Genomic DNA, 25,068 nt, shown 5'->3' on the forward strand with positions numbered 1-25,068 from the left:
GCATAAAATAATAAGAAAAGCCAAGTGCCAGTGGTATCTTGACTCTTTAAAATGTAGTACCAAAGTCTGTTATTAAAACTGTCTGGGAATCCTTATTTCACATTCTGATATTAAAAAAAAATAATACATGGTGTCAAAACACCAAGAGAACAATTTGATATAAAACTAAAAGCTTTTCTTTCCACATTTTAGCATGGAAATAACCAGCCTGCAAGAACTGGCACACTGTCAAGAACAAATCCTCCTACTCAGAAACCACCGAGTCCTCCCATGTCAGGCCGGGGAACGTTGGGGTAAGAATTCAGCTACATCTTACAAGAGGATTTGTATGTCAAAGGAAGAGATGTTTTTGTGACTTCAGTAAATGTATGGATCCTTGTGACGGGACCCTCTCTGTGTGATAATACTACCTTTTACAAATTGATTTTGGTTCCTATTTCCTTGAACAGAATCCAAAATGAACCTGCCTGTTCTATAATATTCTCTAAGGAATTCTGTACTAGAAAAGTTTTTTTGTATGTATGTAAATGAGCATTATTTATTTATTATCTTCTAATTCATTAAAAAATATAAATATATAAATACATATATAAAAAGATTTATATATAAATCTGAGTTACGTTTATTTAAAATGAAATGACCAGAAGGTTCCATATATGGTGTCTTCACATGTATTTGCAATATTGATATTACAGAGCTTTGAATAAGTGGTCTACTTTGCGTACTTTGGTTTGCTAGCCTGCAGTTCTTCTGTTTCCCCTGAGACTTGGGGACTCTTTACTTGGAGTACTTCTAACTGTGCTTCTGCTGGTAATCTTAAGGCCTTTCATTCTAGAGTAGCTTTGTGAGAAGGCCAGTGGAGAAGTAGAAAAGGTAATTGTTTGTGGCTTCTTCCTTTCCAGTTTTCAATGCAATACAAATATTGAATACTTCGTAAGACATTTCTGAAAGATTGTTCACCTTATTATAGAAAATTAGACTCCTTATTTTTGGTGGAGGGGTGGGGGAATCATTATTTTATAGTAACAGGGATCAGCAATCAGCTTTCTCGTAGGATCTTAGTTTCTATTTTCATTCTGTAAACCCCTTACCCCTGAAAAAAACATATGAAGTTATTAAATAGAAAAGTTAAAATCATTTATTGAGAAGTTAATGGCATCACATCTAGGATCAGAATGTACTTGTTCATATATCTCTAGATTGAGATAGGAGTAAATTGCAGAGGAGATATTTAGCTTCCATAATATACAAGGACAGTGGCTTGTGGGTTACTGAGCTGGGAATAATATGTATTTCAAAGTTTGATATTACTGAGCATTAAAAAAATTACAACCATGATTTTTAGAAATAAGATGAGAACTTTTAAATTACCCTTTCCATTGGTTTTCCTAAGAAAAGGCAACAAATTTTAGCTTTTGTGTTAAAGTAACAAAATTCATACACCCCAATTGAAACGTTTTTTAAAAACAAACTTTATTATTAAAAAAACCCAAAACTTGTGTTATACTTGGTTATAAAGGGACAGTCACAAATTTGGGAGAAAATACCATTTATCTTTCTTATTCATTATTCCTTTCTCTATTATGCTTCTTTAGACGAAATACTCCTTACAAAACCCTGGAACCTGTTAAACCTCCGACAGTTCCTAATGACTACATGACAAGTCCTGCTAGGCTTGGAAGTCAGCATAGTCCAGGCAGGACAGCTTCTTTAAATCAGAGACCGAGGACACACAGGTAAATTTTTAGGTTGAGCCTTTGAACATCTGAGAATGTGCGTTATTGATTGGTGACAAACTCCTATAGAGTTGCTGGTAAAGGTAAAGTGCTAGTCTAAGGCTAATATAGAATATAAAAGTTGAGGGTATTAATATTGTATATATTTCTTTAAATTTATGTTATAACTTCTGTTTTTTAGATTTTTTAGTATCTATTTATACTGCTAGCAGATTGCTAGTATTTCCTCCTTTTGCAAGAGGTACAAATGTATATTTGGATGAAGTCTGAAGAATGTTTTTTTGAAATAGTCTTTCAGAAAAGATTAAGGTAACCACTCTTAAATTTTTTGGATAAAAGGTTAAACATCAGAAACTATACAATGTGATTTAAACTTTAAGAGGTTGGAGGAAAGAAAACAGTTTAGATCTGAGGAAGAATTTCTTAAGAGAGTTGATATACTGGAATATGTTATTGTATAAATTCTTTTAAAAAAGTTCTAGAAATCAGCTACCCAGTGGATTTTTAAAAACTTGGTTATGGAACATAACATACATTCAGAAAAGTATATAGTTTATTAAGTATAACAACTTGATGTATTAATACAAATTGAATATAGTCATGTAACCATCACCCAGATCAGAAAATGGAACATAACTGCAACCCAGAAATCCCCCTCAGACCCTTTCCCAGTTATTGCCTCTGCCTTCCTCCCCTCAAAAGTAGCCACTTTATTTTTGGGCACGTTTATAAAGCCAGACAAATTTATCATATAGCTCAATTTGTTTTATTCTTTGATTTTTACCTCTCACTTAATAACTTGGGCAAGGAACCTCTTTACCTTGACTTTTAGGTTGGTTTTATTAGAGAGACAGCTTGGTAAAATCATTTTGGGGGCTTTAGTTACGCAGGATATATCACGCTCTTAGATGCTATGTAATTGTTATTTGTTGTTGTTACTGTTAGTAAATAAATTGTCATATTGATATCTGCAGTTACTGAATCAGGGTAAGTTCAATGAGGACCAAAATTGGTTTTTTTTTATATGTTTATTATCGAATTATTATACCAAACCATGGTTGTTCTTTATAGTGGATGTAGTAATAGTTTAATCATATTCAACAACTAGTTGTTAAGAGTTACTTCATTAGATATCAGGGATATACGTATGAGATATAGTTCTTTTTTTCAGGAGCTTGTTCTGTTAGAACAGGGATCAACAAAGTTTTTTATAAAGGGCCAGGTTGTCAATACTTTAGGATTTGTGGTCCATATGGTCTCCGCTGCAATTACTCAGCTCTATCATTGTAGCATGAGAGCAGCTACCAGCAACACGTAAATGAATGAGCATGGCTCATGTTCCAGTAAAACTTTATATATGGCACTGAAATTTGAATTTAATATAATTTTAATGCGTCATAAAATATTATTCCTCTTTTGATTTTTTTTCTACGAATTAAAATGTAAAAAAAAATGTTCTTAGCTCACAGGTTGTAAAAATCAGACCATGGGCCAGATTTGGCCTGTGGGCTGTAACTTGCCAACCTCCATGTTAGAAAAAGGCACGTAAGCCAGTAATTGTGGAAACGCATAAGTGCAAAAATATTCATCTGTCTGTGATACGGTGGTGGCAGAAAGCAGAGTATTGGCCAGCTTGGGAGGAGGGAGGCCTTCATATCAAAGCTATTTTTGTTATATAAATAGCTTTTTTCCCCTTTCTATTAGTATATGATAATGTGATTATAGAATGCTCATATTGGAGAAAAAAAACTTATCTAGGAAGTGCAAATCATTGCCCTGCTGGGTTTCTGGGCCTACTGAGCCAATGATGTTGATTTTTAAAAGTATAATATGGAGCTTAAGGCTACACGTGTACATATGTATATTTGCATAATGTACACGTGCACACATACATTACTAAAACCGGTCAGCGCGAGGTTGTATACCTAAAGGGACAGTAAGTCCATAGAAGTAATTGGTTAGAGTTTAGTAGTATCATCCATTCTAGACTGTGCCTTGCTGAAACTTCATTATTGTCTTATTTGTCTTTTTTTTGTCATTTGCTCATTTTTTCCAAACATTTCCCTGTTTTATTGCCATTCTTTGAGATGAGTGGAGGTTTACGTACTAATTTCAGACTAAAACTGGTTACCGTTTTTATTAACTTCCATGGCATCTTCTGTGGCTTCCATCACACTATTTGTTAATGTCAATTTTCACAGTCTCAGCGAAGAGCTCCATGACATTGTGGTTCATGTCTTGTTTGTTCACTGCTGTTTACACGAGGTTTTAAATAAATCCTTGTTGACTCATTGTACTATAAGATTATATTGGTCATTCATGTCTCAATGATCTCTTATAGTTCTGAGTACTACGTGACTATATTGGTTTTTCAGTAGATGGAGAAATAGAGTGAAACAAGAACCACTTCAAGTATTAGGGTTAAAATTTATATTGGACAGTTAAAATTTTTCTTTATATATAAGTGTATGTATACATACAAGCACACACATATGCATCATAAAAGGAGTATTTAGTGGCTTTGAGTTGATTTTTTTTCTGAGTAAATCTCTAGAATTGCTCTTTTCATGGTTTTTCTCTCTCCTTTGCAGTGGAAGCAGTGGAGGAAGTGGAAGCCGAGAAAACAGTGGCAGCAGCAGTATTGGCATTCCCATTGCCGTGCCTACACCCTCACCACCCACTATTGGACCAGGTATGTCATATACTCACCCATTTTAATATGTGGTAGTAGTTAGGAGCTTTATTATGGAAGTCTGAAATAATTTAATTACATTAGATAAAACTATTTATTAAACTTAATGCGATTGTTGCCAGAATGAAAGCAAATTTAAAAACAATTTTTGATTGGTTTTCACAGGGTGTTTAGAGTTTTGCAGATGTTTCTCCTTACTTATAGAAAAGCATATTAAATAGCTTTATTAAATAACTTTTTGGACATTTTGCTTTAGAAATACGTGCCTTGGGCACAAGTCAAGAATGATATTTATTATTTCAAGAGCAAGCCAATATTATTGATAATTCAACCAAAAGATCAGTGTCTTTAATGTGAATTATGTATCATTGAACTTTGATGTTGCCTTGTAGGCTAGTAAGTATGTCAACTCCACTGTTAGCTGGTTTTGTGACTTTACTACATTTATGTATGGTATTCAATACATATTTCAGTAAAATGCCATGAATATAAAATGGGATTAAACTAGGAAAAGCTCTTTTACTTTTTAGATTATATAAAAATTTAAGAAATCATAGCAGAGCATTAAATTGGTCCCTTGATTTTTTATTAAGTGAAAGGAAGACTTTATGGTGTTAAAAATGCACACTTTAAGTTTGATAATCAAAAGTTGTTAGGGAAAAATACTTAGTTTCTCAAGGATGTTGTTGAAAAAGGAGAAAAAGCTACTTATAAAAACAGGCATATTTTATAGTTAATGAAAGCGTGAACTCAATGGCCTTTTTACCTAGTAAAATTCTTACTCATTCGAACATGCTTTACATATGGGTATCTCTCTCTTTTTTTCTTATTTCCAAAACATACTTCCTTACTGTTTCAGAATGATTAGTTCTGTTTATTGCACTCTGACCTGAATTATAAACTATTTTATTAGAAAACATTTCTGTCCCTCCTCCTTCTGGAGCTCCACCAGCACCACCTCTTCCACCACTTCTCCCCGTGAACACTGTGATAGGTGAGACTGCATAACCATTGGAGTGATTTACCTTACTGTGCATAGTTCATAGTGAACTCCTCTGTTAGACGGCTCGCTTTTGTAGTTGTTAGGTTGTAGGTGGTAATACAAAGTTTAAAGTATTAAATCTAATTTACACTAATTTCTTCTGGTGAAAGGCCTCTGAAGTTACACAGAAACCTCTCTGTGATGTCAGATGCTTCTATGCCTAGTTTATAACCAATTTAATGTGGTTTGCATTTGTTCTGTTTAGATTATTCTAGGAATATTATAACCGTGATTGTTCAAAAAAATTTTTTTTTATTAGTGATGTAATATTTTTTTAAAGTGAAACTTGATTTGGAACTCCCTGGTGTATACCGCAGTCACAGGAGTGGGGTGAAGGTGGGGGACAAGAGGAAGAAGATGAAAAAGAGATGGTGTGCGGTGTGGGGTACTCTGAGGCTTTCCAGTGGGTCACAGCTGAAAAACTCTGAGATAGCCCAGGATTTATGGCATCTGAGGATGCCATGAAACATTTTGTTTAATAAAATACATTTAAATTGCTCCCAAGTTGGGGGAGACTGGATTGAGCATATAAGGAATTCCAAATATAGACTTGGTATAAAATCATTCAGCCTAGAAATGCACAGTAGCATTTGGGTGGAAATGGATAAAGAGCTGTTTCAAATATTGAGAGCTTAGGTGAAATAAAGCCATCTAGCAACTTCTTTTCAAAACATTGGCACTTGTACTCAGAGGAAAGGGGAAAAGGAAGTAATAAACAAAAGACCTAAGTAATAGAAATTGTTGGCAGAAAGTCCATGTGGAAAAAAAATGCCCTCAACCTAATTAATAATCAGGAAAACAAAAACTATGAGATACTATTTTATAGCTACCAGATAGGTAAAAATGTAGAAGTCCACCAGTACCAGATGTTGATGAGGTTGTGCAGTAACAGAAAGGTACGTTGCTGGTGGGAGTTTATTTGTTGATACAGTCACTTTAGAACATAATTTGTTGTTACCCAGTCAAGTTGAACCAGGTTTCTACCTTAGATTTATCAGTTTCATTTCTAGATATTTGCCCTAGCGTACTGGTTCTCAAAACATGGTTATGGAACTCCTGGGGGTTGCCAAAATCCTTTCTTGGAGTTTTTGCGGTCAGAACTATATTCATAATAATACTGACTTATTTGCCTTTTTTATTCTCATTCTATACAAGCACACAGTGGAATTTTCCAGAGGCTACATAACATATAATAACATCATTTTTGACAGCTAATGGATTGTGTATTTGTGTATTTATGTATTTTAAAGATAAATAAGTTTTAATTTCTAATATGGTAATTAATCAGTTTCTAATATGGTATAACCCACTTCAACAAAAATTTTTTGAGGTTCTCTAATTTTAGAGTGGATCCTAAAACCATAAAGTTTAAAAACCACTATACTAGAGCAGTGGCTTTTGGAGTATGATTTACAGACCAACAGCGTCATCATCATGGGGGAACTAGTTAGGAATGCAAATTCTCAGGTCCCATTCCAGACCTACTCATTCAGAAACTCTGAGACTGGAGCCCAGCAGCCTGTATTATAACAAGCCCTCAAGGTGAAATTCTGATCACTGCTGAAGTTTGCGAACCACTGTTCCAGAGAAACTTAGGAACCATATTTAGGAATGTTCACAGTAGCGGTATAATAATAATAGCAAAAATCTGGATGCAACCCAAATGTCTACAGTGGAATGGATAATAATTGTGGCATGTTCATATGCAAATAAAGCAATAAAAATGAATGATATATTGATATACTTATCAACATGGATGAATCTTAAAAGATAATATCAAAGGAAAACAGCAAGAATACATAATCAATACATAATCATTCCATTATGAAAGTTTATAAATTTGCAAGATCTCTATGTGTATTGTTTAAGGTTATAATTATCTATGATTTTTTAAAAACTGTATACAGTGAGTCCCCTACATACGAACAAGTTCCATTCTGAGAGCACGTTCATTAAGTCCAGTTTGTTCGTAAGTCCAACAAAGTTAGCCTAGGTATCAACTAACACAGTTGGCTATGTAGTACTGTACTGTAATAGGTTTATAACACTTTTCACCCAGATAATACATAACAAACACAAAACATAAAGAAAACATTTTTTTTTTTAATTTCTTGGGCTATGAAGTACCTATGTCTATGGATTTTTTTTTAATTATTTAATTTATTTGGTTATTTATTTTTGGCTGTGTTGGGTCTTCGTTTCTGTGCAAGGGCTTCCTCTAGTTGTGGCAAGCGGGGGCCACTCTTCATCGCGGTGCACGGGCATCTCACTGTTGCGGCCTCTCTTGTTGCGGAGCACAGGCTCCAGACGCACAGGCTCAGTAGTTGTGGCTCACGGGCCCAGTTGCTCCGCGGCATGTGGGATCTTCCCAGACCAGGGCTCGAACCCATGTCCCCTGCACTGGCAGGCAGATTCTCAACCACTGAGCCACCAGGGAAGCCCCAAGAAAACATTTTTAATCTTATAGTACAGTACCTTGAAAAGTACAGTAGTACCAGCTATACCACTGCTGCTTTTACACTTGCTTCTGGACATCCTGGGCTTGAAATAAAGGTACTGTACTACTGTACTCTACACAGTGCTGTACAGTAAGGTACACAAAAGCACAACCACTTGTAGAGGATGCACGCACATGACAGTGTACGCCAGGCACGTGAACTAACTTTACGTGATTGGACATGTGAATGCATGTTCGCATCTTTTGAAAGTTTGCAACTTGAAGGTTCGTGTGTAGGGGACTTACTGTATGGTGAAGAGAGAGAATGTTTAACACATATGTTTTGGAGTTTGGGGTTCAGAAGGGGCAAACAGGAAGCTTCAGTGATACTGGTAATATTCTAGTTCTTGGGGCTGAGTATTTATTTTTCCTTAAAATATATATATGTAATATATATAAAAATATAAATAATATTTATTTATGTAAACAAATTATACATAACCACTATAAATAATTATATATATTAGTATATGTAACCATATGTATATGTATATATGTATTATTTATATATAGCATGTATAATTATATATCAATCATACACCCTTTGGTATTATTTACTTCATAATTTTATTTTAATAAAATATTAAAATAAATTCTTAAATAGGCATAGTTTGGAACTACTATTAAATAGCTTTATTTTGGTTTTAACTCACCAAGGCAAATAACCTGGATTTTATACAGTTTTTATATAAGTCAAAAGAAATGTAGAAATCATTTTATTGAGATTTCTATTAAAAATGGTTAAAGGGTTATTTCTTAGCTCTTTGGAAAACTTACCTGTCCAGAGTTACTCATTCATGAAGGCATTTGAATAGACTCTTATTTATAAAGTGTTTTTCTGTTTAGAAATTGAGCATGTGGATGATTTAAATAATTAGTGATGCCTGTGGCTTGGGAGCTCCAAAATTTGAATATTAGCACTTCTTTTAATGAACAACCTCTGCTGTATGGTTTTTTTCTAATAATTTATATGACCTCTAGGAGAGGTTGAATTGGATGACTGAATGAAAGGAAACCAGGATGTTGTCTTTTTATTTACTCAGTCGTGGTTAGATGTTTGGGAGGATAATGTTAATCCTGAAGTTACCTTTGGAAGGTATAGTTAACTTTAGAGGCTTTGAACTTTATATTAACCTTTAAAATTTTAAACTTCTGAAATGTTGGTAAAGATGACATTGAATAAAATTTTAAGTATTGTTAATACTTTAGTTAGTTTAGATATGCATGATAATTTAAAAAAAAAAAGTGCTTTGGGTGTAGTATGGAAAAAAAGCCCTCCAAGTATATGGAAAAAGATAATGGATTTTCTACACAAAGCTGCCTTAAAATGTCCATGTTTTACAGAGTCCAAAATTTTTTTCAGCTTTATCAGTTACAGAAATGTAAGTGATAGGGCAAAGTGTGTAATTCTTAAAAGCTGGGAGATATACAACGAATCTGACATTATATATAAGTGCTTTGAAACTAGAAATTGTACTTCTCTTAAAAATGATTCTACTATAATATGTATTGGTAATAACTGCTAATACATTAAACATTCAAATAAATATAGTAGTACATGTGGAAAATATGCTTAACTGTTTAAATTTTATAATTTAAGCCGGGTTTGGCTGGATAGATTCTTATACTGTGCTTCTGAAGATTTGGCAATGGAAAGGAGAAGAAGTTTGTAAACCAGATATTAAGACATTCACATCTAAAAACTGATGCTTTCCACCTCAGACTATCATTTGGTACTTATTTTGTTGGAGAGACACAGTTGACATATAAAAGCTGTATGTTCTAAAATGTTACAGAAAAAAATTTATACATTTTATTAGCAAAATACCATTTGGTATTATGCTAAATTAAAAGGCTTAAGAATATTACTTCTTTACTTTTGCACTTTCCACACAGTATCTGTTTTTCCTTCTTTTTGTAACTTCAGAGATAGAGCTGTTTGTGTTTTATCTTTACTTTTCTCTTTATTTTGTGCTGTGGGCTTTAAAAAGTAATAAACATTTCTTGCTGATAGTCTCCTTCTCTTTGTTCTGCCATCGGAGGTGACGTGCAATGCTCAAGTTCTTTGTTGGTTGCCTTTGACTAATGCTTTTCAGCAGCCCCGGGCTCAGCTCCTGGTTCCCAGTATGGCACAATGACCAGGCAGATTTCTCGACACAACTCTACCACTTCCTCGACATCTTCTGGTGGATACAGACGGACTCCCTCTGTGACGGCTCAGTTTTCTGCTCAGCCTCATGTTAATGGAGGTCCACTTTATTCTCAGAATTCAAGTAAGCTTGTGCTTTGCAGGTGTACGGCAGCAGTGGAGCTCCTTTTGAAGGAAATTATTTGAAATTGTTATTCTTGCCAGTGATAGACAACAATTGAAACCGTGCTATTTCATGTTTATTTTTGTTTTAAGAAGTTAGACCTTGGGGACTTCCCTGGCTGTCCAGTGGTTAGGACTCTGCGCTTCCACTGCAGGGGGCGCGGGTTTGAGCCCTGGTTGGGGAACTAAGATCCTGCATGCTGCATGGTGCGGCCAAAAAAAAAAAAGTTAGACCTTGGAGCATATCATTTTAAGAATAATTGCTTATCCCTTTCCAAAAAATTCAGGCTTACTGAGTATACTCGTATACTAAAATTTAATTGATGAAATTTTTACTACTGTAGGTAGAACTACAGAAGAAAAACACTGAAATTAATTAAGCTGAATTTATTTTTATTGGCATGGTTGATACAGTTCAATAACAGTAAACTTAAAAACATTGTGACAGTTTTTCTTTACAATAATATAACGAAATTGCTGGCTATCACTTTTAAGCTTGCTAACCTATACTTAAATGAGTTCCAAACCATTAAAAACCATTTGTGATGCCTGCTTATTCTATCTCTAATAATTGTAACAGTGGGGAGGACTTTCTTTTGATTTCTTTCTGTTCACCTCAAATTGCACATCTCAACACTAACTGCAATCAGTGTTTAAAGGCTGACAAGATTAGAAAATAGCTTTGGCATAAAATGTGAGAAAGTTCAAATTGCTTAGGGTAGTCATTAATTTCACTTTCCATATCAAGATGCTCAGTCCAACCAGGAGAAATCTGAAATGAGCCAGTTCAGTATTTGTTACTGGCTTGAAGCGGTGATCACCAGGCATAGATAGACTGAAACACTTTCCCATGTGGCTTTTGTAGGCTGCACGTTATGTTATATTATTTTACCTAAAAAAACACTGAATACTCCATATTTGCATAGAAAGTTGGTTTTAAGTTCTTTTTATTTATGATGCATGTTTTGAACAAGTGTTTTAAAGTAGAGCTAAGGAGAAAGTTCTGTTATTTGTTTTTTTGGTTAAACTTTAAAGACTAATTGTGTTATAAACAAAAAAACTCCTAAGAATTGAAAACCACTTTAGCAGAAATATCACAACTCACAGATAATCCCAAAATTTATACAACTCTTTTCCAGACTAAAAATTTCATCCAAGCTACTAAGAAACTTTACCAGTTAGAGTTTTACCTCACATTTCCCCTGGTCTCCTTTTGGTAATGAAAAGTAGCTGGCGGCTGAGAATTCCACAGTTAATCTGATTATCAGTCTCACTAGTTTCATGAAGTTTTAATTTTTTTTCATATTCTGCATTTTTAGATCCCATCTTTGTGTTCATTATTTTTCTTTTCCTCGCTTAGTTTACTCCGCAAATAGGGTTTCTGGTGACTCTTCACCTGATACATGTTTGTGTAGTTCTGTTTTAACAGTACTTGGGTGGGTTGCTTATCCTCAAACAAGACATTTTCATTGCTGAATGTCTGTATTTTTGGACATCATAAAGTAAATTTGGCCTCAAATTTTAAATATATTACTGTGTGTTGTCAAATTAATTATCCTTCAACCTGAGTTACTGTTGGTGTTGTAGTAGTAGTAGTAGTAGTAGTAGTAGTAGTAGTAGTATGTAAATGTTTTTAGTGTTTTGATGTGCATATTCCCCTTCTGTCTAAATGTGGTGATAATGATTAGTATTGTCACAACATAGCCTCTTTTTCTTTATGTACTAACCAGCATGGCTCGTTACTAAGGGTTGTTTCTAAAAAAATTTTTTAGGTTTGTGGGAGTTTTTTTTAAGTTAAAAAGCTATAATGTTTTATTTATTAAAAGTATATATATGTATATACTGGAACAAGTGTGTCTGTGTGTGTGTGTGTATATATATATATATACACACACACACACACACTTGTTCCAGTATATACATACTTGTGTATACTTCTATATACAGAGTATCAGAATGAACCAGGACTAATTTCATAGTGAATTGAATGTTATTTTTAGCCATGCAATGAATATTAATGCACATATACTGCTTTAAGTTGTTGCTTATTTGTACACTGAACATCTTTCATATTTTTATGCTCACCAAACAGAATTTGTAGATTGGATTAATTGAAACAATCTTTCAATTAAATGATCCTTGGGAGCCAATCAGTTGTTTTTCCCTGTCAGTTTAGTGTCACTTCTTGGTGACTACCAGTAAACTGAATTTTGTAATTCAGTTCTATTGACTTTTTCTAAGGAATCTTTGGCCATTACCATCTTGTTAAAATAAGACAGGGTGGTAAATATATGAATATTTACTTTTAGATAATTTTAATTTTTAATACATTTGCTGTCCACATGAGCATTTGCTGTCAGTTTCCTATAAATTATGTGTTCTCCAGAAAGAAGACGGAGTATGTTTCCAGCTACCGAGTGATTCTTTTTTTTTTTTTTTCCCCAGTGATTCTTTAGAAATTACTTTAATGCAAATAATTGCATATTTTACCTTATTGTTAGATTAGGTTTCCTTTTTCAGAATAGTGATGAAAGGAAGAAGGTCACTTGAAATATGCCATGAAATTCAGTGAACAATTAACATGGTATATGGAGCACTCTTATGCCCTAGTAAATTTAAGAGTGATGTCTTTAAAAATAAAACTGTCAACTTAAAAAGTAATAATAACCTTGTTTTACAAACAAGGGTTTTTCCTAGAGAGCTGTGTGTAAATTTAGATATATAATAATTGTTTTTAAAGGAAACCTGTAATTAATGCATTTATTTATACATGGAATAAACAGCTATCCTGTAACATATTCGTTTTGTTTATTTAGGTTCTTATTTACATTACCCTAAAGCTAGACATACCTGTTAGGTTAGAGAGATAAGGCAAAGACACAACATCCTGGAAACCTTTATTGGTATTTCACTGTTACCTGTTTTTTTAAAGTCTTTCCTTAGAATTCAAAAATTTCATTGCGTGAAAGTGAGGGTGATGGTAAATTTAAATCTTACCCAAACAATATAACATTAGGATTAAAGCAAATGTGTTTGTTTTTTAATAAAATTAACCAGCTGGCTAAACACAACTCAGCTTTAGGTTTGCTCCTGGGAAATGAACTTGAAGAAGGTTCTGCAGGTTTTTGTTTTGTTTTTTGTTTTGTTTTGTTTCATTTGCAGACTGTTCTTTGCATACTTATGTTTGTGGTCTTTGTAACTGACTTCTGCTTTTTGTTTGTTTCCTTTTCTTTCCTTTATCTGTTTTACTTCCCCCATTCTGTGTTGTTGCCGCCAGTTTCTATTGCTCCACCCCCTCCCCCTATGCCTCAGTTGACTCCACAGATACCTCTCACAGGCTTCGTGGCCAGGGTGCAGGAAAACAGTAAGTTTGGAAAAACCGAGCTATCCAAGAGTAGAGGCTGTCTCCTTATAGCATGCATGGCTGATGAGTCATCATTTTCCTTACTTTTATTGAGAAGCTAATCTTATCTTGAAAAGAGGTGCAGATATGTTATTGAAACTGAAGAGCACGATCTTCAGTTTTTCCTCTGTGTGCATGATTACTGACTCAGATGACTTTCAAAACTGCAGTTTTCTTATGTAATTACATGTTCTAAAACATGAAATCTGATCTTTGCAGATTCTTAAGGAAAGAGTAATCAAACCCCAAAATTCAAATTGTGTGGAAACTACTAGCTTTCAATAGTTATTAGGGGAATTGAGTTCTCATCAAGATGTATAGATAGTTACACTGTGAGATTAAATTTATCATGCAGTTGGGACAGGTGTTTTATTTTGTTTTTCGTTGGGTTTTTTTTTCCTCCTTTGGTTACAAAACATTTTTGGAGAAAACTTTGTAGCCTCAGATTTTTGTACGTAAATCGTTTTGAACCTATATAAAGGTTTGTTGTTAGGATAAAAATGAATCTGCAGGAATAAGTAAATTACATCCATGCTCTCCGTTAAGAGTGATAATCAGTGTAGAGTCCTCTTCATGTTTTGGCTATGTGCGGGCCCATGAGGATGATTTCTGAACATGCAAATCTGTCAACTTTTTTAGGTCTTCTCTGAAGGTCAGGTTTAATGACTTTTGGAAATTCTTTTGAATATATGGATTTAATTAGGATAGAGTAGTTTTTATATTACTACCTGAGTACTTTGATGTTCTGGGAGATATATAATCCTAACTACATGATCATAGTGAGTGTTATTTGGCAAAATGAAAAATACCCCTATTACTGAATTGTATTATGCCAAAATAGCTGTTGAGATTAATATGGTAAGGTGGTCCAGTACTAATTCACTCCATTTGGGATCATCACCATGCAAATAAATCTCAGAATGGTTTGAACAAATGTGTAACTCACATGACCAGCCCATCCTCCAGGAGGAAACATTGTGGCAAATTCCACTGTGCAGCTTTTGCTGACCCTATTGTGTTATTCTCATTTCCTCCCTTCCTCCAGTCAGGTATTTGTTTATTCAGTGTTATGTCCTAGGCTCTGGGAGGAATACACCTAGTCTAAGACAAAGTCCCTACCTTTAAGAAATTGGTGATTTAATGGGCTTTTAAAACAGTTTCAAAATGTTGAAACTTCTGAGCATAAACCAACCTTATCGTTTACATTTGGTTGGAAACTCTGATGTGTTTAAACATGTAAAAATAAGTGAATCTTCCTTTTAAAAATAAGTGAACAAAGGTAAATCGCTGGTCCTTAATGCTCTATGAGTTTAAAAATTAAGTCTGCAAGAGTTTAAAAACTAAGCCAATTCAACCTTTGAAGTGCCTTATAGCCAAAAATTTTTAGGACATATTTTAAAATAGCCATAATAAACATCCATTTAGTGAGTCCAAAGCTCATTGATTAGGTTTTTGGTAATAACCCCTTTTTTATAGAAATTCAGTGTTAACGTACATGCGTGGTCTTGCTAAAGAGGCTCATGGTACTATTTTAGTTCTTTTTCCCAAACGTATGAACTTGAGTCAGTAATTCTCCTTGTGCTGCAGAATGCCCAACTTTATTTGGCATCTGTTTTCTTTGAAAGCATGTTAGGAAGACTGTTGATAAATTGCATATCAATATCTTAAATGTTTTATGAATTACAGATTTTCTGTGTTCGTTCTTCTCATAAACGTTCACTTTCTTATGGCACTCAAATTGGTGATAATGAATGCACGTAGCAGTTAACCTATTAATAAATGTGTTTCAGTTTAAGACATGAGCCTCTAAAAAAAGCAGTGTGTTTACATCTGTTTATGATTAACATCCAAAAGCGTTTGAACAATCACGTGTGGTGCTAGACCGAGTATTATGCACAGAGAATTAGACTGACCGGACTCTTGCCCCAGTGTATGTAATTTGAAGATAAGCCAGTGTAGATTAACAGCAGTTGGACATAGTAAACTAGTAAGTTATGTATAAATCAAGAGTAAATGTACTTTAAGAATTCAGGCAAACATATATAATTTATACATTAAGCCAATACATATTAAGGATATGAGCTATGGCTCTTTAATGTCAGAATGGATTCACATGCATTTTCTTCTCAATAATATTTGCAAGCTTTATGGAGAAGGGATGGGTAGAAATAAAATGAATCCTAGCATTTGGAGGAAAAATAAATTGTACACCTGTTTGAGAGCTATCCGAATGAGCATCAGCACACAGGATTTGTTTCCTAATAGTCTTTTTCATCCCCCAACAGGATAAAATAGAAATCACAGAATTAAATTGGTTATCGAGTAGGGCTATTATCTGCTTATGTTTTAAATCTGGATTCCTTGGTTATATTCTCAGCGCATTATTCCAAATAGGGTGTAGAAAACTTTAAGACTATATTACAAATAGATGATGACCATTTTCTTTGATCCCGTAAATAGCCCTAGAAATTGGCATTTGAATTAGTATGTTGGTATTCTGAATTTCTCCACTGCAGATATTATATAATTCCTCTATCAGTTTATATCAGAGCATTTTCATATGTCTTTAACTTTTAAATAAATTTGTCAAAATCAGAAACTTAAGTTAAGAATTAGTTGTGCTCCAGCTCTGAATTCCTCAATATTGGGAGCATTTGTTACCTGGTATCATATAGTTCATTGAACACAGTTCTAGCCTGACATTTTCCCGTTTCATTGTTTACACCTTTGATTATTTAAATCACACACATACACATTCCACAACCATCTAGAATTTGAGGTATGAGTCATTTTTATTGTTTTGCATGATTTGAGTTCCTTTCTTTTTTTTTTTTAAACATCTTCCTGCAGTACTTTATTTTTAAAATCTTCATTGTGGATGTATTCTTAGAAAATTGGATCTTTAGGATCTAGTCTTTCCCTCATCCCATTCTTAGTTTTAGTAGCAATAATGTAAAAATCTTAGCTTGCTTTCTACATTTAAGAAGTTGATTATCTTAAAAAAAAAAAAAAGTTGATTATGAATACAAACATTTTTGAAAATATTCAGTGAGACTTTTTTACTAGCTTGGAATTATTTAATTTTAAATTTATCTTCCCTTGTTAAAATTTAAATAAAATAATAGAAAAACGTACACATAGAAGCAGATCTATTACCACCAGCCTTTTTTTTTTTTTTTCTTCCTCCAAAAAAACAAAAAATAAATACATATCCACCCACTGGAGACTTATTTCTGTGGAACTAAAGGTAACTAAAAGCCAAAATCAGGGACATGAATGTGCACAATAAATGATTATCAAACCATTAATGTTATTCATAACGTTTACTATAGTCCAAATGACAAATGTGATGTAAGGCTTATTTAAGGAGATATGCTAACTAAAGAGTGACATTTGTTCTGATCTGAGCCTTGGAATAAGGGAACTTCTTTATTCCCGTAGTCTTATAAACAGACAGATTGTCTCCTAACCTCTGCATTCATTAATTTGTAGAACTTCCTAATACCCTTAATTTTTTAGCTCATTTTATTATTGCAAAATTATTCTTAAAAGTAGTAGAAGCTTTAACACACCAAGCTTTTATTTCTAATCACCGCATGTTTTATTATAGTGCATGCTGTATATGAATTAGAGCTTTCTTCAATTCTGTTAACTTACGAATTTCTGTCTAGTCTGATTTCTGATTCACATTCAGTATCTGGATCTTTTAGTTGCTGACAGCCCGACTCCACCACCCCCTCCTCCACCAGATGACATTCCCATGTTTGACGACTCTCCACCTCCGCCGCCACCGCCACCAGTGGATTATGAAGATGAGGAGGCTGCAGTCGTCCAGTATAACGATCCATATGCAGATGGGGACCCTACTTGGGCCCCCAAAAATTACATCGAGAAAGGTAGGGTGCAGTCATTGTTGAACTGCTGTAAAGGGAAAGAGCTAATTCTAGTATTTTAGAGCCATAAAGAACACCGAGTCCAGCGTTTCTCCACCTTGAGAATAAATAGCTTTACCAGCCGAGATGATTTAGTTCCTGTACATTCCCAATATAAAGTAAGGATTCTTTATTTTCTCTTTATTTTTTTTTTAAATTTTATTTTTATTTATTTATCTTTGGCTGTGTTGGGTCTTCGTTTCTGCGCGAGGACTTTCTCCAGTTGCGGCAAGCGGGGGCCACTCTTCATCACGGTGCGCGGGCCTCTCACTGTTGTGGCCTCTCCTGTTGCGGAGCACAGGCTCCAGACACGCAGGCTCAGCAATTGTGGCTCACGGGCCCAGCCGCTCCGCGGCATGTGGGATCCTCCCAGACCAGGGCCCGAACCCGCGTCCCCTGCATTGGCAGGCAGACTCTCAACCACTGTGCCACCAGCGAAGTCCTCTCTTTATTTTTTAATTAGAGTATAGTTGATTTACAATGTGGTGTTAGTTTCAAGTGTACAGCAGAGTGATTTGATAGTTGTATATATTGCAAAATGAAATAGTTTAAACTTGCCAGCCATTCAGTCTTGTCACAACTACTCAACCCCACTGTTGCAGCACAGAAGCCATCGTGGGCACTTGCCCGGCGGCCCAGTGGTCAGGACTCGGCGCTTTCACTGCTGAGGGCCCCGTTCAGTCCCTGGTTGGGGAACTGAGGTCCCATAAGCCATGCAGTGCAGCCAAAAAAAAAAAAAAAAAAGGAGAAAGCAGTCGTAGACAGCACACAAGTGAACGGGCATGGCTGTGCCCTGGCAAAATTTCACGGACACACAGAGGCACCGGCTTGGATTTGGCCATGGGCACTGCTTGCGGACTCCTGGTCTAAACCCGAGACTTGGTGTCTAGTAGGGTTAGAGTCTGAGCCTTCAGTCGTCACCTTTGTAAATCACAAGATGACTAAAACCTGGTTTAATAGGAGTTCAGTTGAATATGTTAACCCAGCAGTATGACATGACTGTTCCAGAAGTCAGATTCTTAGGATACATTAGCTGAACTTCAACCTAATATATACAAATCTGATAATACTCATTTATATTAGACCAGTATTGTTTAATTTTGAGTACCATATTTCAGGATCTTGCAAACAAGAATGCCTTCAGAGGAGGATATTCAGGAGGCTGAAATATCTAGAAAGTGCATCTATAAAAAGAAACAGCTGAAAGCACTAAGTTGAGGAAAAGAAGATTTCAGAGGGACTAGACAGCTATTTTCAAATTTTTATCACGTAGATAGATGTAGATAAGAATATTAGATTTCTGTTTCCAAAGAACCCTACGGTAAGTACATACAGAAGGGAGAGTTTAGATCTTTATGTGGAGTTAGGGTCCTGGAGAGTAGAATGGACATTGAATGGTTAAATACTCAGCAGTGAGAGTTATTAAATGAGAGAGTATATGCACTGGGGGAGGGGAAGTTAGGTGGGACTAAGTTTCATTTACAGAGGGGATTTGGAAAATAGAAACAATTAATTTGACACAGTGTTTTTATCAGCTCTTTGTACAAGTAGAACTGAGAACCCGAGGAAATAATATTTTCATTTTGCGGAATGACTTTGAGGGTATCAGGTGTTGTGATGATCAGTTTAAAAGTCATCTTATACCACTCAAAATGTGACTCTGAATACAAAGAAAATATTTATCTCTAGCAGTCACTGGGTTTCCTTGGGTGATTATTTAGCCAAAATACCAGGATAATAATTTAACATTATTTATTCTGTATGTTTTGGTGTTTTTGAAACTGGTATGTTAAGTGAGCTTGTGATCACAATACTGTGATTCCGCTACAGGATTAAAATGGAGAATGGACTTGTTGAGTTTACTTCATATACTGTTTTGTAAAGGGGAAGAAAGATTGCCTGTTTTAGTTAAGAAAATGATGCTGTGGATCAGTACTTCAAGTCTCTTCCTTATTATAATTCACTGGTTCAGGATAATCATGGGGCAAAGCCACCTTTCTTAAGGGAAAAATGAGTTCCAGAAGATCTTAAATGTCTTAAAAACTCTATTTTAAGAAAAACACTACATGAGGTAAGTTAATGAAAAAAAATTTGTATGACATACTGTTTCACATATACTAGAAAATTACATATTTCAGAATTATGTTGTAAAGACAGAGGAAGGAATAATTAAATTCATAAACCAATAGTTTGGAAAGCTAGTAGTTGTTTGATGCCTTTCCTTTCCACAACACTGTTTGCAAAGAAAGTGGATATTTTGAACTCAGCATAATCACAGAATTGCAAAATGGTTCTCTAAGTCTTAATTAATAAGTCTTTACTCACCTATTTCCCCTTTACAAATAGAAATTCTTGTTGACCTTTAAGGGGTGTGGGTGGGTGTGTGGGTGTGGGGGTGTGTGTGTGTGTGTGTGTGTGTGTGTGTGTGTGTGTTTAAATCTAGGTATAGCCCCATAAACTACATGAATATTCTCCTGCGATGAGTAGGATGAGATTTACCTCCCAATATATGTATATTTTAAAATTAGATGGTTGTTACCTGGTTTACTGATTGGCTACGCAGCTTTGCTCACTAGTTATTTTGAAAAATGGTGCTTTGCATGTGGTTGGCACTTAGTAGATATTTGAACGAATGAATTGAAACATCTAATAAACCCTAAAATTCAGAGATCTTTCCTAAATAGGTTGGTAGAAACTCTTGACTTCTCTAATCTAGTTAGTTGTCAGTTTGGCCCGAAGATCAAGCTAGTGATTTAGTAGCCATGGTTGGCTACTTGACCTAACCTGGATGTAGAGATTTAAGAATTAAGATTTTTCATTACAATAGTTGGGTTGGCTATACTATTAATTGGCATTACATTTTAAAATTCAATTAAATGTTGGATATAGTGCACTAACATGATACTTCAACTCTTTTCTCCATAGTTGTGGCAATATATGATTATACAAAAGACAAGGATGATGAGCTATCATTTATGGAGGGTGCAATCATCTATGTAATAAAGAAGAACGATGATGGCTGGTATGAGGGAGTCTGCAATCGAGTGACTGGTCTGTTCCCTGGGAACTATGTTGAATCGATCATGCACTATACTGATTAAATTCTTGCTTTTAAAGTAGGTTCTTATTATCAGTCATACTGTGGGACTATTACGGTTAACAGGATTGTCTTAAAATGTTTTAAAATGTGCCCATATGTTCAGGACATGCTGTTTTATTGGTATAATTGAATGTCTACCTGTAAGCATAAATCTCTGAGGCAGCTGGTGTATTGCTAAACGGCAATCTATACAAGAGGCTGTCTGTCACTGATTGTGCTTATATCTTACTTACACATTGTTAACTTCATGACCAGCCTAAATATTCTGGGGGTGTGGGGTATAATATTTCACAAATCATGATTCAGATTGTGCCATTACATGTTTCAGTGCAGCATGGTTACTAACGCTCTGTCAGACTAATATTAAAATCAGAAAACTTAAACGCTGGTGCTGGTCATACTTTTTGTTTAGACTCTCATTCTTGAAATATACTGTTTGTTTAAAGCATGCATACAAATTTATGTATTGAAATATACTTAACAAAATCCAAGATGCTTCCAATTTGTGTAATATTTACTTGGAGTACTCGTACTTAGGTCTCTGGAAACAAATTGAGTCTCTAAGATCTCCATGTGAAACAAAGACAGTTGGGTTACTTGTAGTCTTGTCATTTGTACCGAAGTTTTTTTAATGAGTGAATTTGCATTATAAATTTTTTCCATTCATAAATACATAAGTGAACCAAAGGTTTTTGTCCTTTCCTTCACTGGTTTGCTTTAAAAAAATAATAAATAAAAGAAAGATACTGATTTATGGCAGAATTATGGTTCTATTTTCTCAATATATTAACTTGGAAAAAAAATTTTAGCCTTATCTCAACCTATCCCAACAGCAGTGGCTGATTTTTGTAGAATTTAAAATCTGAGATGGTTATTTACAAATCAGTCTGCTGAATTCCTTTTCTAAAGTAACTTTTTCAAAGCTAAGCAAATGTGTCGCAGTGCACATGCTGTAGGTAAAATTCTTAAGGATTGCTCTATCAATCGGTCCTTTGGTTTTCCAGTGGACTGTGATATACTGGTTCAATGAAAGGAAATGGTAATTATCTTTTACATATTTTTTTGGTAGAAGTGGATGCGATTGATTTTTGAATACGCACTATTTAACCCATTACCTGGCACTAGCAACATAAAAAGATTTTAAAAATAACATAATTGGGGAAAAAAGGTGCACCATGTATTAATCATTGAACAGGGATATACCTGACCAACAGATTTGTATTGTCTTTTGATATAACTGAAATGCAACACGTGCACTTTGTGTGTCTCCTCTTAACTTAAGGGAGGGTTAGAGGGATGTTTTCTCTTCTTATCGTGTGTATAATTCTATATTGCCTAGGATATTAAAGTAGAGCACTCAGTTGTGGGTTTCTGTGTATTGAGGATTTGTTTGGATTTCAAACTACAGTTGTTTGTTAGTTATGTACTGGGCATTACAGATAACAGCATAGTAAATGGTAAGACTAGTGCAAAACGTTTATTTCTGAAAATTAAAGACCATTATTGTTACCAAATCAATGTGACTGTTGCATACGCATTCTGCCTTTGTTAATTTTAAACATGACTTCAGTATCACTATTTCAGTATCACTATTGATCACTTACCTTCTTCATTTTTTAGAGTGGACTGTTCTCTTAATTTTGTATATAACCTGTTGGCTAAATTTTATGTACAGTCTTTTATAATAAACCATTCTCCTATATGAAATTTTGGATACTGTTAAAATCTAACTAATGTGGATTGAAATGTAGACTTCACAGTTTTATGATCTTTACTCCTATGGTGAAACAAGATAAACCATTTGAATTTTAACATTGATTATTTATTTGTGTAATGGCTTTACATGTGGATATTAACCGTGTAAACAATACCACATATAACCATCAAGTACCACGATTAGAGTTTACAGGACTAGATGGTTTAATTACATTTAAAAAGTTTTCTGAAAAACTTTGCCAATAAAAAAAAGTCCCATTAATAAGGTGGAAATGATTTTTTAAAATGATTTTTTGGTTACCTGCACATTAAGCAAAGTATACTCCACAAAATTCTTTAGGCACAGTCTGGTAAAATAGCTGCCAGAAATAACAGAAAGAGTTGTCATTTATCTCTTGTGAGCACAATTTCCGAAAGCTGTATGAGGGCGTCTCTTTCTGGGGATGGTCGAAGTTTACTGATCTCTCTCACTGCTTCACGGCAGTACCGCTGGGCGAGGTAGGTTGTCTGCTGCACACCATCGCTCTGCGGGACACGGGACAAAATACAACAGAACAGATGCGTGTCACCCACTGGGATCAGCTCTTAAATTCCTGCTATATGAATTAAAACATACTTTTGAGATCCGGTCAGTGAAGAGCCGAACTGTGTTTCAAATGTTCTCTCTCCGACTCACAGAGCTTCCTCCGCCCACTTCCTTTAGGCCCCTTTCTCAGACTGAAGCACGTTTTTATTCTATTAGCATGCAAGCAGTGAACTCATTAATATCACGTAACCTTCTATTTCCCCCCATTTTTCATTTAAGCATTAGAGTTTTTTAAAAGTTCTACACATATTAAAATCTATGCAGTAAAATTCCAAGTGAAAGTTAACACACATACATGATAAATGAAAGTACAGAAGAGCTTACGATGAAAAGCAACAGTTCCCTTCTTCCACAGGCACCAGTTTTATCTGTTGGTTTTAACGTTTCAATTCGTAATTTTAGTTATCTATTGCCTTTCTGCTAAGAAAGACAAGGATTTAGCCCACCCATACTATCTCCTAATTTGACCACTGACTGCTGTCACATCATGTAGCATCGACTTCTGACTTCATCTTACAAGATGAGGATACCAGTGCTCCTTCTCTTTCCTCTGTCTCCACACTAGAGATCTGCATTCCATTCTGTAACCATGGTTTTATGTTGGTTCTTTCTTTCTAAAAGCTAAACACTAATAAAATAATTACATTTACAATTTCCGTTATGTCAAAATGTTCACTGCAGAATCAAGACATGTACTGTGATTTTATTTCCTTCTCCATGGTTCCCTCTGTCATTCAGAACAGAATATTCGTAGCATCATGGTTGAGAGGCCTCTGGTTTTCTGTACCAAGTGACACAAAATATGACTCAAAATATGACACATTTTAGTTTGTTTTGCCTTACTGTACGGAAGCTCACTTCTGAATATAATTGCGTCCTTCTCTTCGTTATTTAGACTGACTGCTTTGTAGCTCTGCCATACAGCTGCCATCACAGGATGACTTTTCATTGAACTCTGGTTCATTCCACTGGTTTTAGTCCCCATGTCTTTCTCTTTTTGGTGTTTCCACGGTTTTGTTGCACATCAGCAAATAACTTACCCAGAATCTGTGTACTGGAAGTCAACTTCTGCGTTGTGTGACAGTGACATTGGCCTTCCTACTTAATGGATGGTTTACTGGATACAGATTCTAGGTTGAAAATGTTTCCTCGTCATTTGGACGGCCTTGCTCACTGCCCTCTGGAGTCCAGGGTTCCGCTGCACTCTGAGCCAGTGCTGAACTTTTCCTTTTGTAGGTGACCACCGTTTTTCTGATTTTTGTTTTTTGAGTTTCTTCCTGAAATATCTGTTGCATGATTGTACTGATCCTGTTAAGAGCCTTTCTCATTTTCTTCCACTGCTGTTTTCATTTTGAAGACTTCCTCAATGTCACATTCCAACACTTCTTTGGAGTTAGCTTTTCGCATTCATTTAAAATTTCTTAGAGCTCGTTCTTATTCACTGTTTTTTAGAAAATATTATCCTGTTCTTGTTTGATGAATGCAGTATTTTTGAATCCCCCTATTATTTTTCCTGAGTCTGTTTAACTTGGTCTCACTCTTTCATTCAGTGAGCTTTAATCAACTATTTAGCAATCCTACTAAATAAATCCGACTTGTCCATTCGTATTTAGTGAGGGAACAGGGACTAGGAGCCCTGTGGCTGAACAGGGAGCTAGAGTTTACAAGTCTTTGGAACATTCCTGTGGACTTGTTGCCTAAGTGCATTTCTGCCCAGGCTTGCTGGAACTTCAGTGTGTCGCGTAAGAGCCACAGTTAATTTCCCTCTTTTCAGTCCCACTTCTCACTTAAGCCGTCAGTAACATCATTATTTCTGAAGCCATGACCACTCCCAGGTATACTGCCTTCTTTATCAGCTCCCACTGCCCTCACACTGAGTTTTTAATAGTACAGCCAAACTACCCTCTGAAAAGGTGGTAGCCATAGCACGTTATGATTAACCATATAGAGTTAAGGGGTTTTGCTTTGTGGAAATTTTAAAAATCTGAAAGGTAATTACTTGGAATTCTTTCAAGTATTTGACTAACGACAGATCTCAGACCACGACTGCTTA

The 25,068-nt window shown here is 35.0% G+C and overlaps 2 protein-coding genes across 29 annotated transcripts in view; one reads left to right on the forward strand and one right to left on the reverse strand.

Annotated features, from left to right (window-relative positions):
* Positions 1-22,525, forward strand: part of ABI1 (abl interactor 1) — a 97,219-nt gene extending 74,694 nt beyond the window's left edge. For 4 of the 20 annotated variants that reach the window (XM_082385528.1, XM_082385541.1, XM_082385547.1 and 1 more), the window contains 7 exons: positions 193-293; positions 1,596-1,736; positions 4,328-4,428; positions 10,064-10,240; positions 13,556-13,642; positions 17,392-17,577; positions 20,539-22,525. In XM_082385528.1, the coding sequence (XP_082241654.1) occupies positions 193-293; positions 1,596-1,736; positions 4,328-4,428; positions 10,064-10,240; positions 13,556-13,642; positions 17,392-17,577; positions 20,539-20,714 (969 nt within the window). In that variant the 3' untranslated portion in view covers positions 20,715-22,525. Of the gene's footprint in view, positions 1-192; positions 294-1,595; positions 1,737-4,327; positions 4,429-5,341; positions 5,423-10,063; positions 10,241-13,555; positions 13,643-17,391; positions 17,578-20,538 lie in introns of all 20 variants that reach the window. The other 16 variants (XM_082385539.1, XM_082385542.1, XM_082385531.1 and 13 more) reach the window with 7 other exon arrangements.
* PDSS1 (decaprenyl diphosphate synthase subunit 1) overlaps positions 10,171-25,068 on the reverse strand; it is a 58,213-nt gene continuing 43,315 nt past the window's right edge. For 6 of the 9 annotated variants that reach the window (XM_082385597.1, XM_082385598.1, XM_082385595.1 and 3 more), the window contains one exon: positions 22,471-22,954. In XM_082385597.1, coding sequence (XP_082241723.1) covers positions 22,814-22,954 — 141 coding nt within the window. In that variant the 3' untranslated portion in view covers positions 22,471-22,813. Of the gene's footprint in view, positions 10,282-22,470; positions 23,165-25,068 lie in introns of those variants that run through there. The other 3 variants (XR_014242628.1, XR_014242629.1, XM_082385599.1) reach the window with 3 other exon arrangements.

This window comes from Balaenoptera borealis, assembly GCF_965194805.1.
Source record: "Balaenoptera borealis genome assembly, chromosome: 3".
Lineage (NCBI taxonomy): Eukaryota > Metazoa > Chordata > Mammalia > Artiodactyla > Balaenopteridae > Balaenoptera > Balaenoptera borealis.